This window comes from Cetorhinus maximus, chromosome 27, assembly GCF_964194155.1.
Source record: "Cetorhinus maximus chromosome 27, sCetMax3.hap1.1, whole genome shotgun sequence".
Lineage (NCBI taxonomy): Eukaryota > Metazoa > Chordata > Chondrichthyes > Lamniformes > Cetorhinidae > Cetorhinus > Cetorhinus maximus.
This window is the reverse complement of record NC_135905.1, coordinates 31,329,184-31,344,554: the sequence shown is the minus strand read 5'-3', so window position 1 is coordinate 31,344,554 and position 15,371 is coordinate 31,329,184. Positions and strand designations below refer to the sequence as shown.

At 42.2% G+C, this 15,371-nt stretch overlaps 1 protein-coding gene across 2 annotated transcripts in view; it reads left to right on the top strand.

The window, feature by feature from the left end:
• Positions 1–15,371, top strand: part of polr3a (polymerase (RNA) III (DNA directed) polypeptide A) — a 60,619-nt gene that overhangs the window by 31,033 nt on the left and 14,215 nt on the right. For both annotated transcript variants that reach the window (XM_078531024.1, XM_078531023.1), the window contains exons 16-21: positions 480–652; positions 2,949–3,060; positions 5,457–5,575; positions 5,709–5,846; positions 7,443–7,613; positions 9,630–9,743. In XM_078531024.1, the coding sequence (XP_078387150.1) occupies positions 480–652; positions 2,949–3,060; positions 5,457–5,575; positions 5,709–5,846; positions 7,443–7,613; positions 9,630–9,743 (827 nt within the window). The remainder of the gene's footprint in view (positions 1–479; positions 653–2,948; positions 3,061–5,456; positions 5,576–5,708; positions 5,847–7,442; positions 7,614–9,629; positions 9,744–15,371) is intronic.

Here is a 15,371-nt window from a genome sequence, read left to right as displayed (position 1 = left end):
TATCTGGTATATAGAACTGCATGACTAGCAGCAATCAGTTTTAAATTGCAGGAAGATGGTTTACAGAGTGAAGACCAGTAACTGTTACCAACATTATAAACTTTAGTGCAGTCTTTTCCCCAATTCCCTGTTGTAAACTCTTTTGCATTTCAAAACGGCAGCAGGAAATAGAGCACATCCGATATTCAGGGATGATTAAAAAGTGGAAACTTCTTCCAGTGGTTCAGATAACATTGTAATCTCCATGACTAAATTGAGATTACTTTGCACCTAAAATAAGATTACTGTTTTGTAATTACTCCCTTGAAATATTTTGCTTAAAATGCATGCTGTTGAGGGTTTTTCTTTTTTATTCTGTGTATTGGATATCTGAGCAGTGGGGACATGGAAGCTGTGCTGTCCAGTGGGGACATGGCAAGCACATTGTTTAACTTATAAGATTTAATCTTCCATGTTTGTGTTTATTTTCCAAAATCTAGCCAATCGAGGATTTTCTATTGGTATTGGTGACGTAACACCAGGTAAGGGGCTATTAAAAGCCAAACAGGAACTACTTGATGCTGGCTATAAGAAGTGTGATGAATTCATTGAAGCACTCAACACGGGCAAACTTCAACAACAACCTGGATGTACAGCAGAAGAAACATTAGAAGTAAGGGCTGGTTTATCCTTTCGGTGTGGGGGGAAAGAAGTGTGCATTTCAAATTTCATGTTAGTCAATTACGTAAATAATTTGTTCATCTTTTCTTGAAATAACAAATATATTTGGATCTAGCAGGATGTACAGAATGTTCCTTTCAGTTAAATTACAAAATAAATCTGAGTTTGCATTATAGAACAGAGTGGCTGTAATGTGTAATGAAGAAATTACACGTTTGAACCAACAGCCATGGACAAAAGAGCTGAACTCCCGAGGTGAAGTGAGAGTGACTGCCCTTGACTTCGAGGCCACATGTGACTGAGTGTGGCATCAAGGAGCCCTAGCTAAACAGGAGTCAACAGGAATCGGGGAAAGCTCCCTGCTGGTTGGAGTCATATCTAGCACAAAGGAAGATGATTGTGGTTGTTAAAGGTCATTCATCTCAGCTCCAGGCCATCACTGAAGGAGTTCCTCATGGTAGTGTCCTCGGCCCAACCACCTTCAGCTGCTTCATCAATTACCTTCCTTCCATCATATGGTCAGAAGTAGGGATGTTCGCTGATGATTGTACAATGTTCAGCACCATTCACGACTCTTCACATACTGAAGGAGTCCATGTCCAAATGCAGCAAGACCTGGACAATATCCGGGCTTGGGCTGACAAGTGGCAAGTAACATTCGCGCCGCACAAGTGCCAGGCAATGACCATCTCCGACAAGAGAGAATCTAACCATCGCCCCTTGACGTTCATTGGCATCGCCATCACTGAATCTCCCATTATCAACATCCTGGAGGTTACCATTGACCAGAAACTGAACAGGACTAGCCATATAAATACTGTGGCTACAAAAGCAGGTCAGAGGCTAGGAATCCTGCCGCGAGTAACTCACTTCCTGAATCCCCAAAGCCTGTTCACCAGCTACAAAGGCACAAATCAGGAGTGTAATGGAATACTCCCCCCTTGCCTGGATGAGTGCAGCTCCCTCAACACTCAAGAAGCTTGATACCATCCAGATCAAAGCAGCCCGCTTGATTGACAGCGCATTCACAAACATTCACTCCCTCCATCACCAACGCCCGGTAGCAGCAGTGTGTACCATCTACAAGATGCGCTGCTGGGATTCACCAAGGCTCCCTAGACAGCACCTTCCAAACCCCCAACCACTACCATCTAGAAAGACAAGGGCAGCAAATAGATGGGAACACCGCCACCTGGAAGTGCCCCTCCCAAGTCACTCACCATCCTTGGAAACATATTGCCTTTCCTTCACTGTTGTTGGGTCAAAATCCTGGAACTCCCTCCCTAACAGCACTGTAGGTGTCCCTACACCACGTGGACTGCAGAGGTTCAAGAAGGCAGCTCAACACCACCTCCTCAAGGTCAACTAGGGATGGGTAATAAATGCTGGCCCAGCCAGCGAAGCCCACATCCCATGAATGAATTTAAAAAAAATGTTAGCCAGAAATTTGTCTCCCCAACAACACTTAAAATTAATCAATTACTACTACTATAAACAAGGATTTTTACTTTAAAATCCAATAGTGAAAATTCAATATGATACCAAAACCTACACTGATGTAATTAAACTGATGTGATTAAATCTTCTGAAAGGTTTGAGTGAAACTGGTTTGCCATCAACTTTCTTGGATACTGGTAATATGGATTGTCATGAGTAAAGTTTAAAAAGAAATGCTAATTCTGTAATACTGTGAAGAGTAGTAAGGATCCTTAAGTTGGTTGGGCACTATTAAAGGTGAAATCACACTTAAAGCACTGTTCATCCCTCATTCTTCAATGGGGTCATCTGGTTTTGGTGGCTAAATATCGTTTGATGCTAAAGCAGGCCACTCAGTGATCAAAATTTGTTTCTAGTGGTCCAACAGACCATTTTAACTATTTATACTCATCTAAATAGTCTGTATGATGCTTGGCAAAAAATTGAAGCTACAAACTTTCATATGATTTGCAAGAGCTGTAGTTAACACTATCAGTATTTTTCAGAGTTATTAATTTGATTATCTCAAAAACTTATGCTTCTTCCAAAAAAACCTGACTGCAGTGCTCTTACTGCAGGTCATTGAGCTTCTCTTAACACTACTGCTGAAATGAGTTTATAAAACACATTTGCCACTTCTACCTAAAGTCGTGTGAAAACATAAGTAATATCTCAGGTGATCATACTTGGTTTTAGAATAACTTATTGTTCTTCACTGTTTTCAATTCTATGATAGATTCATGAAGAAAGCCAAATATGCCTGCATGTATTTTGCCTGAACAGATTTGACGTGATATTTTCACTACTTTCAGGCCTTGATCCTTAAGGAGCTCTCTGTAATTAGAGACCACGCTGGCAGTGCGTGCCTTAGGGAGCTGGACAAGAGCAACAGCCCCCTCATTATGGCCGTTTGTGGTTCAAAAGGTAACTGGGCAATTTTAGTCATTGTTAAATCACAAATGCTATCATTGGTGTGTGGGTGAACATGCATTTTGTAGAGATTATATGGTCAAATAGACACTGAGTGGGTTTTAATAAAAAGAAACTTGGATGTTTTGACTTACATGGTAAAGGGGAAATGTAAGATAACTTTTTAAAATCGGATTCTGCAGTAAAAAAAAAAATCTGCTTTAAGTAGTTGCATATGAGTGCATTTCTTTGCGGATATCCATATATATGTGCGCAAAACTATATGAAGCAGCTCTCTGGTCAGGTCAACATGTCTAATACTCTCAAAGAAATGTAGCAAAAGGAATTGATGTTGAGTCAAAACAAAGTGCTGGAAAAACTCAACAGGTCTGGCAGCATCTGTGGAGAGAGAAACAGAGTTAACGTTTCTAGTCCAATGTGGCTCTTCTTCGGAACTGCCCAATGTGTTCTGAAGAAGAGCCATATTGGACTTGAAATGTTAACTCTGTTTCTCTTTCCACAGATGCTGCCGGACCAGCTGAGGTTTTCCAGCACTTTTTGTTTTTATTTCCAATCTCCAGCATCTGCAGTATTTTGCTTTTATATAAGAGATTAATCAAAATGTTTGATTTTTGAGAATGAAGATAAAAAGCCCCTGAAGTCTTCACAACCCTTATTAATATCTTCCAATTATGTTAGAAAAAACATTCTAATGTTAAAAAGTTAACTCTAAGTATATTTCTTTAGTATTTTAATGACTATGGCAAGATTCAATACAGTATTTTTACCTTTAAATTCAAGCAAACTGAGAGTGAATCTGTTTTTCCTTCCTTTGTTGAAACATTGACTCACACTTGTGTATACTTCCATAAGTGCCAGCAAACATTGGGAACAATGCCCATGAGGGTCATTGAGTAGTGATTAAGAGTGAGAATTAGACAAGGTTTCTGCTGCTGCTATTATACTGTGGCCCCAGCTGAAAGGTGCATGCATGTAGTTATCAGGTAAGGAGAGGATCAGGTTCATGTGATGCTTACACCCGAACAAAGCATTGATAGGCTGCCAGCAATTCAGGACCCTACCCCAAGCAAGAATCCACACCTTTAGGAGAGAAATAAAAACAAATATATAGACTTGGTATAAAAACAATATGCTGGAAATACTCAGCAGGTCTGGCAGTATCTATGAAGAGAGTTCTGATGAAAGTTCACTAACCTGAAACATGGGGAAAAATTTTCATCCCTTTGGGGGGCGGGGGGTGTGTGGGAGCGGGCGCGCCTCCAGTCGGCGCCCCTATTTGGGGGCGTACCGCCATTTTACGTGGGCGGGCCAATTAAGGCCGACCCAGCGTGACGTCTGCCAGGAAGCACTATGCACTCCCTGGGGGGGAGGGGGATTCCCTCAGCCGGGAGTGCGCTCCTTTGCGCATGCGCGCGAAAGAGCACGCAGCTCTCCCTGAGGCTAAGTGCTGCCTCAGGGCGATCGGCTCGGAATTAAAATCTTTAATGGAAATGATATTAAAAAAAATTCGCTGCCATGTCCCCTCATGCGACAGTGTTTGGACATGTCCATAATTTTTATTGAAAGATTTGCTAAAAATTTAAATATCCTCATGAAACCTCATCCCGCCCAAGGGCTTCGTGCTTTTTCCGAAGCCTGCCAGGGCTCCTGGCCTGCCCGCCAACCTTAAGGTTGGGTGGGCAGATCCATTAATTACCTTAAATAATTTTTCAATGGCCTCAATAGGCCGTTGACAGGCTCCATGGGCACGCAGCTAACTCAGCTGTACCCCCGCCGACCTCAAAATGAAAATGACGCGAGATGACATTGGGAGTTCCACCCGACGTCACCCAGAGTTATTTTACGCGTTGGCGAGCGGGCCCCACCCCTGCTCACCGACCGGAAGATCCTGCCCATGAGCTCTGTTTCTGTCTCCACAGATCCTGCCTGACCTGTAGAGTATTTCTAAGCATTTTTTTGTCTTTATTTTAGATTTCCCGTATTCGCCATATTTTTCATTTGTATGTAGGTTCGGTAGGTGGCAGTGCCCACTTGGGTTTTATGGGTATACAGCTTAGCCTGTATCATTTTATAATTATAATCTGTTATAATCCATTAAATGTAAATAGAGACCAGCTCTAAGGCCTCTGCTGCTGAAACAGGGTAACTGCAGTTTCAGGTTGAATGCAAGCAGGTTGCAACCATCTCTTTGCTTGCTTCCTTTTTGGGGGAAAGCATCTTGCCTCCTCTTGGTTGTCCACAGTTGTAATCAGAAAGTCACTGGATGGAGGCAGTTATGTATATTTGTATTATTTGTTTAAACCACAACTTCTAACCTTTAGGATAAATTCTGGTGCTTGTCCTTTATTCCCCCATAATGCATTAACCCATGTAATGAACACTCTTAATAGGGTCTTTCATCAACATCTCCCAGATGATTGCATGTGTAGGACAGCAGGCTATTAGTGGATCCCGTGTTCCTGATGGTTTTGAAAACAGATCTCTACCTCACTTCGAAAAGCATTCTAAGGTGAGCAGTCTACTTACTTAGATAGAGCTGAGTGATGACAAGAGCTTTATGTTCACCTCTCCTAATAATTAATTTACAAATTACTTTGCAAACTGTGTATCTTCTAATTAAATTTGCACATTTCTTTGTGCAGCTTCCAGCCGCAAAGGGCTTTGTAGCAGACAGTTTCTATTCTGGTTTAACTCCGACAGAGTTTATCTTCCATACCATGGCTGGCCGTGAAGGCCTAGTGGATACTGCTGTCAAGACAGCAGAAACTGGATACATGCAGGTAAGGGCAAAATTTGACATCTTTGTAATTGAGTTGGAAGTATTGACTTGTTCCTACAATCAGACTTGATGTTTGCCAACTCAGTATGAACCATGTATTTGGAAGTAGTATCTCGTACTAGCACTTAGAACCGCGATTCACACTTGATCTGTAAAAAGAAGTATACATGTAAAGCAGTCTGTGTTAATGACCAAATCTTTGATTGATGCATGTTTATTTATCCTGGCTGAGTTTTCTATTCCAGTGGACAAAAAAACCTTTGGTGGTATAACCTCCAGTGCATAGTCCTAAGTATTCTATGCACAATGCTGCTGAATGGTAATGTCATTTACCTAGCCTGATGTTGTGTTGCCTCTACCAATTTTTATTCCTCTTCTCCACCCCCACTTCAACCTCAGAGCCAGGTGATCTTTGCTACACCAGAATGCGGTCCATGCTTGAACTACACTGATTGTAAATTACACTGAGAATTTGACCCTGCAGATAATTATTCAGAGTAGACAGCAATTTTTCTTGTTTGCTTTTTGGAGGAGGTGAATGACAAAGGCTATTATAACCCCTGTTGAACACCAACAATTCTTGAGAGAATCTTTGTAGCTCAGATAATGTGAATACCTCAAGTATGTCATTATTGTTTTTTTACTTGCAGGAAATTCTTATTGACATTGCAAATTAGACGTCTGAGTTTATAACATGCCACTGTTTGGAAGAATAACTTACACCACTGAAGACAATTTAACCCTAAATTTTCTTCACTATTTTACCAACAAATAGATGGGACTTGGCTGGACTGTTAGTGTGTTTCAATACCTCCTAACACATTCTCAATTTTATGTATATCTATGCTGTGGCTGAATCTAGCTTTAACAAATTAATCTAGGGCGTCTCTGTTAAGTTCATTTATTGAACCAATAAAACATTTCCAGCTTTGAGGTGGAAAGCTGAACATTTGTTCTTCAAGCTGCATCCTACACATATCAAGTTATTAACTGAAACCAGATCTGATCATCCTGGAGAAACCACTTGGTGGACGATATCTGGTATGACCCACCTCACTGGAAAGGCCCTGCCTGTACTGGTCACCATGTGGGTGTCAGCCTGGGTTTTACCTTGGTACCAGCCAACACTGCAGTGTATGCTCTGCTCAGTGGGCAAATGGAAATGGTTTAGAACAACCTGGGCTGAAATCTTTAATCAAACCATTTGCTCCAAGGTGTATTACCCAACATTGCTCCAGAACCCCCGCCACCCCACACCACCACTCCCCTCACCTCTCCCCCGAACCCGGGCCTGGTAAAACTCTAGCACTGTGTACACTTTTATATTATTCTAAAATGTACGTTCTACAAAATAGGTAGTATTTATTGCATGTACTCTTCCATTTGTCTTTGGAGTACAGGAGACGTGACTAACATGTTTGTACTGGGCATCTGCCCTTGCTTATTTTTGAAGCCATTTCTGTAACTGATATAATCCTAAGTGTAAACTTACTTATCTGCATATAGATGTTCGATACCAACATACCTTTGGAATATAGTTGCAGTGTCTAGTGTACAACAGTCTGAAGATATTTTTTCTGTCCCTGCCTTTTTCTAGAGACGCCTGGTTAAATCTTTGGAGGATCTTTGCACACAGTATGACTTAACTGTTCGCAGCTCAACCGGTGACATTATCCAGTTTATCTATGGTGGAGATGGCTTAGATCCAGCATCTATGGAAGGCAAAGATGAACCTTTAGAATTTAAGCGGGTTCTGGATAATATTCGGGTAATGATGTTCTGTTTATAACTATTAATGTGTAGCATGCTGTATGTTGTGTAGTTTGGTCAACCTTTGAGTTTGTGTTGTTTCTACAAAATCCAGATTAAACTGTTTCTGCCAGCCAGCTTGAGGTCAAAATATGTAAAGAATGCCCTTTGGCTACAAGCTTTATTGTGATGAGTTAAAATATATAGACAAGTTTTTTGATTCCTATTTAGAAAAAAGAACTTGCTAAAATTACTGTATCATGATCCGTTTCGAGTTGTATTATCCAAGTGATAGTAGAAACCAAAAAATGTTGTTGTAGCTCTCCTACCATGATTTCACCACTGTAGAAATGTCATTCTAAGATTGTGAATTTTCTCAGGTCAGTAAGAATTCTTAAATTTGCAAACTAACTTAGATAAAGGTTCAGTTATAAAACTTATACTCTGAAGGATTAATTGATTGTTCCAAAGTATATTTTAAATCTAAATTTCAAACAATACTTGACAGTTAACTGTCAGTCACCATCACTGGTGCATTCTCCATGACAATACCTCTACCAATCAGAGTCCGCTCGCCAACCAATCAGCACTCTCTTCTCATACAATGTAAGTTGTTTTCCCCTTAATTTGGCATTCTTGCGAAATGCCCTGAGTGCGAGACCAAAAGCCTTGACGTGCCTTTTTTCAGCAATACTCAAAAGTATATTTGTTCTTACAAGTTCTGCTACCTCTTATCAACACCATACACACCCATGCAGTTTTCTTGGCTGTCCTGGCATCACCTGTCCATGTCCAGTAGGCAGCCTTCTCTCTGACCGCTGTCTATATTTGTGTTGAACAATTTCTTCAGACTCTTTCCTCTTGCTGAGGATTGGATGCAATGTAGTGCCAGTTGCTTCTACCGTAAGCAACAGTATTTTCCCAATTAGACTTCATTGCTAACAATGGAAGTGACTAACCACAAGTCGTCTTCAGGAGAGTGAGATTGGATGTGTCCTACATTTTGCTGGTGTCTGCCTTCAGAGCCATTGCCCTCTTGTTAGGATTATCTGCCTCTTCCGTAGTTCCAGATTTCACACACTTGGAGGGGTAATGTCCCCTGTCTACACCGGACAAAACTGATGATACCCTCACTTAGTTTAGCTCCACAGCTAAGGTGAGGTACTAGGGTCTGTCTGCCGGTGGTGTGCATTACCAGCTACTTGGAAGCATAAGTGAGAGCTGAGGATACTGTGGGACAGCAGTGAGCCTTAGCCACATTCAAATTGGAGTGTGCAGCTGACAATGACTCTGAGGTGCTAATCCTGTCACAGAAACATCACGCACATTGCTACTGAACTAGCCACAAGAATTTTTCTGAACTCTGTAATAACCCATCCTTCAGTATTGCCACCATACAGCAGTGTGGATGAGTTGGGAAGTTCACCGGAGTTGAGATTGAACCTTTTTGCAACACCTTGTGGTGCAAAGTCTTGATGTTGCACCTTGGCCATACCCAGTGTGGCAACTGAATTTTTACACCAACTGAGAGAATTAAGATCTTCCTGGGGATAAGAGAGAGCCTATAATTCTATAAATCTCAGTTCCATTAAGAGGAGGTGTCCAACAGAAGTTGCACAGTGCGTGCCCTTAATTAATTTCCACAATGGAATTTGAAAAACAGAAAATGTTTTCTCATATGTATATATATATTGAATATGTGTGAAAAAAATTAAACAACTTGGCACTTTTTTCAGGAACTTTTTGTCTTGAATTTCTAAAGCATTGGACAAAAGACTTTGTAGGTTCCTTGTACTTAGGTCAAAACAATTATCATGCAAGCGCTTGTTATCTCTGGAGACAGCCCTTTGGTTTGTTATAGTTCATGGAAATGTTTGATCCACCATGAGTAAAACTTGGATGAACGACTAACTTGTACAGGATATATTCCTGTATGTTGTACATATTTAGTCACACCAGTGTCAGGTGGTTTCATTTGCAAGCTGTTTTTTTAGAGAACATGCCTCTGATGTCTTTTGTTTCTCTTCCCTCCTAGGCCATTTACCCGTGCCACAGTGAACCAGCTCTGAGTAAGAATGAAGTGGTTGTAGCTGCTGAGGCAATTATGAAGAGAAGCGAGTTTCTATGTTGTCAAAATGAATATCTGCAGGTTGGCAGAATGTTCATTCTCTCTACATCAAAGCATAATGCACATTAGGTGCAGATGAAACCTTTTCCTGTTGTCTTTCACTTCTTTGTATTGATTATCCTATCCCATTTCTAAAGGCTCTAACTGGGACCGTTTGTGAGAAGTATATTGAGGTAATGGCTATAGCTGTGTGGTTAGGCATTTCTGCTAATGCAGAATCTCACTCACTATAAATGCCTCCATAATGCACTGGCTGATTTTGCTGCTAGCTACTCAATGTGTCAGATACGAACTTGTTTTACAAATGCTTTTTTAAAATAAGTTACACTCTGTCATTTTAAGTACCCCTGCATCAGGAAGCTTTAATATACTGTTCCTTGTATATTAATTAATCATTTCTGACACAAGCAATTGTCTTGCTGTAGATCGAAATCTCAAGTCAGAGTTTCCCACCAGGCTTATCCTGGAAGTTCAGATTTTTATTGGTGGGAAATGTTGGAGAATTAGAGCCTTTTATGCCCATTGGTCCAGCACTAGCTTACTGGCATGCTTTAAATCCACCATCAAAAGTGCAACACCAGTGTAGACATCTTCTGCTCTGACCTTTCTACACCATCTCTGAGTGAGATTGCGACTTTGTTAAACTTTGAGTAGTTTCACCCTGTTGGTTGAGACCCTCAAACAACTGGGCTTAAATGACCCAAAATTGTTTCATCCTGGCAGCTAACAGAAGGTAACTGTGATCGCATTGATCTGAGCTTAATTCAAATGCCAATCCTATAGCTAATGAAATTATCTTAGTCCACAGTGTACTTAGTAACTTTGAACAAATCAGTTAAAAGAAACAATCTGTGTGGGGCATTTAAAACATAGTACCATGATGGAATATTTCCAGTGTAATGAGAAAAAAGGAGCGAACATTTCATGCCTGTTACCCTTTATGTAGTTTCTGATCACAAGCATTTTGCTATATCAAGTAGCAATTCTTCTATATAATGAAGAATGGAAAGTCAGATAGAGCCATCCCTAGACCGCTTTTACACATTCCTTAGTGATTTTTTTTTTTGGACCAGCATTAATCCAGGAAAAGATTAAGAACCACAGAGTCAACGTTAAAAAACAGAAATGTAGGAGAGTTTTCTTGACCGAAACAACCACTCCTCCTTCATCTCATGTTTTTTTCCTCCAGTTGTCTCCTCTTTTGCTCAATAACAGGGGGAAATAATTTCTGAACACCACTTGAAGGAAGTACTGAGCGGGCAAGGGCACAGAATGTACTCTGGGTGGGGAACTTCAATGTTCATCACCAAGGGTGGCTCTGTAGCACCACTACAGACCGAGCTGGCTGAGTCCTAAAGGACATAGCTTCTAGACTAGGTCTGTGGCAGGTGGTGAGGGAACCAACAAGAGGGTAAAACAGAGTTGACCTCATCTTCATCAATCTGCCTGCTGCAGATGCATCTGTCTACAACAGTATAGGTAGGAGTGACCACCGCACAGTCCTTGTGGAGACAAAGCCCTGTCTTCACATTGAGGATACCCTCCAATGTGTTGTGTGGCATAAATACCGTGCTAAACGGGATAGATTTCAAACATCTAGTAACTCAAGACTGGGCATCCCTGAGGCATGTGGGCCATCAGCAGCAGCAGAATTGTACTTCACCACAATCTGTAACCTCATGTCCTGGCATATCCTCCACTCTGTAATTACCACCAAGCCAGGGGATCAACCCTAGTTCAATGAAGAGTGCAGGAGGGCATCCCAGGATCAGCACCAAGCATACCTAAAAATGAGGTGCCAACCTGGTGAAGCTACAACACAGGACTGTCAAACAGCACAAGCAGCAAGTGATAGACAGAGCAAAGCGATTCCACAACCAACGGATCAGAACCAAACTCTGCAGTCCTGCTACATCCAGTTGTGAATGGTGGTGGACAATTAACCAATTCATTAGAGGAGGAGGCTCCACGGATATCCCCATCCTCAATGATGGGGGAGCCCATCACATCAGTGCAAAAGATAGCACTGAAGTATTTGCAACAATCTTCAGCCAATTCGATTCACTCCACGTGACATCAAGATCGGCTAAAGGCACTGGGCACTGCAAAGGCTATGGGCCCTGGCAATATTCTGGCAATAGTATTGAAGATTTGTGCTCCACAACTTGCCATGCCCCTAGACAAGCTGATCCGCTACAGCTACAGACCATACCTTGGCAATTTTCCACATTGCTGGGTACATGCCAGTGTTATAAGCCTTTTGTTAACTATTTTGTTAAAAAGAGTTTTAACAAAAAGTTACAACACTGGCATCCACCCAGCATTGTGGAAAATTGCTCAGGTATGATCTGTCCACAAAAAACAGGAAAAATCCAACCTAGCCACTTACTGCCCCATTAGTCTACTCTCGATCATGAGTAAAATGATGAAAGGGGTCATCAACAGTGCTACCAAGTGGCACTTGCTAAGCAATAACCTGGTCACTGACACTCAGTTTGGATTCCGCCAGGGCCACTCAGCTCCTGACCTCATTATAGCCTTGGTTCAAGCATGGGCGAAAGAGCTGAACTCCAGAGGTAAGGTGAGAGTGACTGCCTTGACATCAAGGCAGAATTTGACCCAAGTGCAACATCAAGGAACCCGAGCAAAACTCGGGTCAGTGGGAATCAGAGGGAAAACTCTCCGCAGGTTAGAGTCATGCCTAGCACAAAGGAAGACGGTAGTGGTTGTTGGAGGCCAATCATCCATGTTCCAGGACATCTCTGCAGGAGTTCTTCAGGGTAATGTCCTCGGCCCAAACATCTTCAGTTGCTTCATCAATGACCTTCCTTCCATCATAAGGTCAGAAGTGGGGATGTTCGCTGATGATTGCACAATGTTCAGCAACATTTGCAACTCCTCAGATATTAAAGCAGTCCATGTTCAAATGCAGCAAGATCTGGACAATATCCAGGCTTGGGCTGACAAGTGGCAAGTAACATTTGTGCCACACAAGTGCCAGGCAATGACATCTCCAGCAAGAGAGAATCTAACCATTGCCCTTGACATTCAATGACATTACCATTGCTGAACCCCCCCCACACAACATCCTGGAGGTTACAATTGACCAAAAACTGAACTGGACTAGCCATATAAGTACTATGGCTACAAGAGCAGGCCCAGAGTCTAGGAACCCTGTGGCGAGTAACTCACCTCCTGACTCCCCAAAGCCTGTCCACCATCTACAAGGCACAAGTCAGGTTTGTGTTGGAATACTCTCCACTTGCCTGGATGAATGCAACTCCAACAATACTCAAGAAGCTCAACACTATCCAGGACAAAGCAGTCCTCTTGACTGGTACTCCCTCCATCACCAGTGCACATTGGCAGCAGTGTGTACCATCTCCAAGATGCACTGCAGGAACTCACCAAGCCTCCTTGGACAGCACCTTCCAAATCCACAATCACTATCATCTAGAAGGACAAGGGCAGCGGACACATGGGAACACCACCACCACCTGGAAGTTATCCTCCAAGCCACTCACCATCCTGACTTGGCAATATATCGCCATTCCTTCACTGTCACTGGGGCAAAATCCTGGAACTCCCTTCCTAACAACACTGTGGGTGTACCTACACCACAGGGACTGTATGCAAGTGTGTCCATAGATCTCTGAAGGCAGAGGGGCATGTTAGTGGGGTGGTGAAAAAGGCATATGGGACACTTGCCTTTATCAATCGAGGCATAGATTACAAAAGTAGGGAAGTCATGTTGGATTTGTATAGAACCTTAGGCCACAGCTGGAGCACTGTGTGCAGTTCTGGTCACCACACTATAGGAAGGATGTGATTGCACTGGAGGGTGTGCATAGGAGATTCACCAGATGATGTCTTTTGGGATGAAACATTTAAGTTATGAAGAGAGGCTGGATAGACTTGGGTTGTTTTCATTGGAGCAGAGAAGACTGAGGGGCGACCCGATCGAAGTGTAGAAGGTTATGAGGGGAATGGATAGGGAGAAGCTGTTCCCCTTAGTTGAAGGGTCAGTCACAAGGGGGCATAAGTTCAAGGTGAGGGGCAGGAGGTTTAGTGGGGATGTGAGGGAAAACTTTTTTACCCAGAGGGTGGTGACGGTCTGGAATGCGCTGCCTGGGAGAGTGGTGGAGGCGGGTTGCCTCACATCCTTTAAAAAGTACCTGGATGAGCATTTGGCACGTCATAACATTCAAGGCCTATGGGCCAAGTGCTGGTAAATGGGATTAGGTAGGTAGGTCGGTGCAGACTAGATGGACCGAAGGGCCTCTTCTGCTCTGTGATTCTGATTCTGTAATGGTTCAAGAAGGCAGCTCACCACCATCTCAAGGACTATAAGGGATGGGCAATAAATGCTGGCCTAGCCAGCGGTGCCCACATCCTATGAAAGAATTTTTTTAAGTTTCAGCCTCCTTGAGATAAAGGCCAGCATTCATATTGGCATTGTGATTACTTTTTGAACTTATGCACCAGCTTTTGGTGAGTTATGTACCTGGACATCCAAAACCCTTTGCTTTTCCATAGTTCCAACTCTTGCCATTTAGAAAATATTCTAATTTGTTACTTTGGATCCAAGGTGAATTATCTCATACTTCTCCACATTGAAATGCATCTGCCACAGTTTTTCCAACTCACTTAGTCTACTTCCCTTTGTAACTTCTTACTCCCACCTAAATAACTTGCTGTGTCTTCTAACTTTGTATGATCTGCAAACTTAGGCATACACCGGTCGGGGTGGTGGGGGTGTTAAAATTGGCCCGGGCAGAGGATTTAAAATAATCAAAATTGCCTTTGCCTCCCATTTATGACACGCTGATTCCTAGTTCTATTGAAGCCAAATATAATGGGTGACTGATGCAATGCTGCCTGTTTTGCATCCCTGCCAATGTCCGATTTCACCCCGTGTATGCCTTCATTTATATCATTGATATGTTTGGTGAAATGCTGAGGCAGTAGTGCAGATTCATGGGGGACACCGCTTGTCACGCCCTGCCAATCAGAGTGAAATCCCTTTGTAAAAACTCTGTCTCCTATTTCTAGATGGAATGAATATAGCTGGGAATTTCAGCTGCTTGGTTGCGAGTGGAAATGCATGAATATGTTGAATGTATTGACTAGCATGGTGTGTGCTTTAAAGAACTTGACGCAGGCTTCTCCAGATAATCTTTCTTGGGCCTCATGTGAAGGACAGCTTCCACAGCTACACCCACACTCCCCATGAGCTGAAACGACCAAAAAGCAGTTCAGGACATGGTATACCTGGGTGAATAATGAACACCTTGCTCTGCTGATCTCACCAAAAATACCACCAGCTGCCTCAGAATCTCTAGATTTCTTGGATAGGCAGGGAAATGACAACTCTGACAGACTATATCAAGAAGTAAAATTAGAAGAAGAAATAACACAAACAGATTTCACTAGATTAGATTACCAATTTCAAGTCTATCCTGAAACAACTTTTTAAAAACCTCTGTCATACAGGTTCTCTGTAATGACATTGAGCTTGGACTAGTGAGTGTAATGTGTCATTAATGCATGAAATAACAGGTACAAAAATGACTCCTACTTCACAGGACTCAACTGTATTTTAATCAGATATTCTACAGATCACCTTGGAATTGAATAGAATTTTAATGT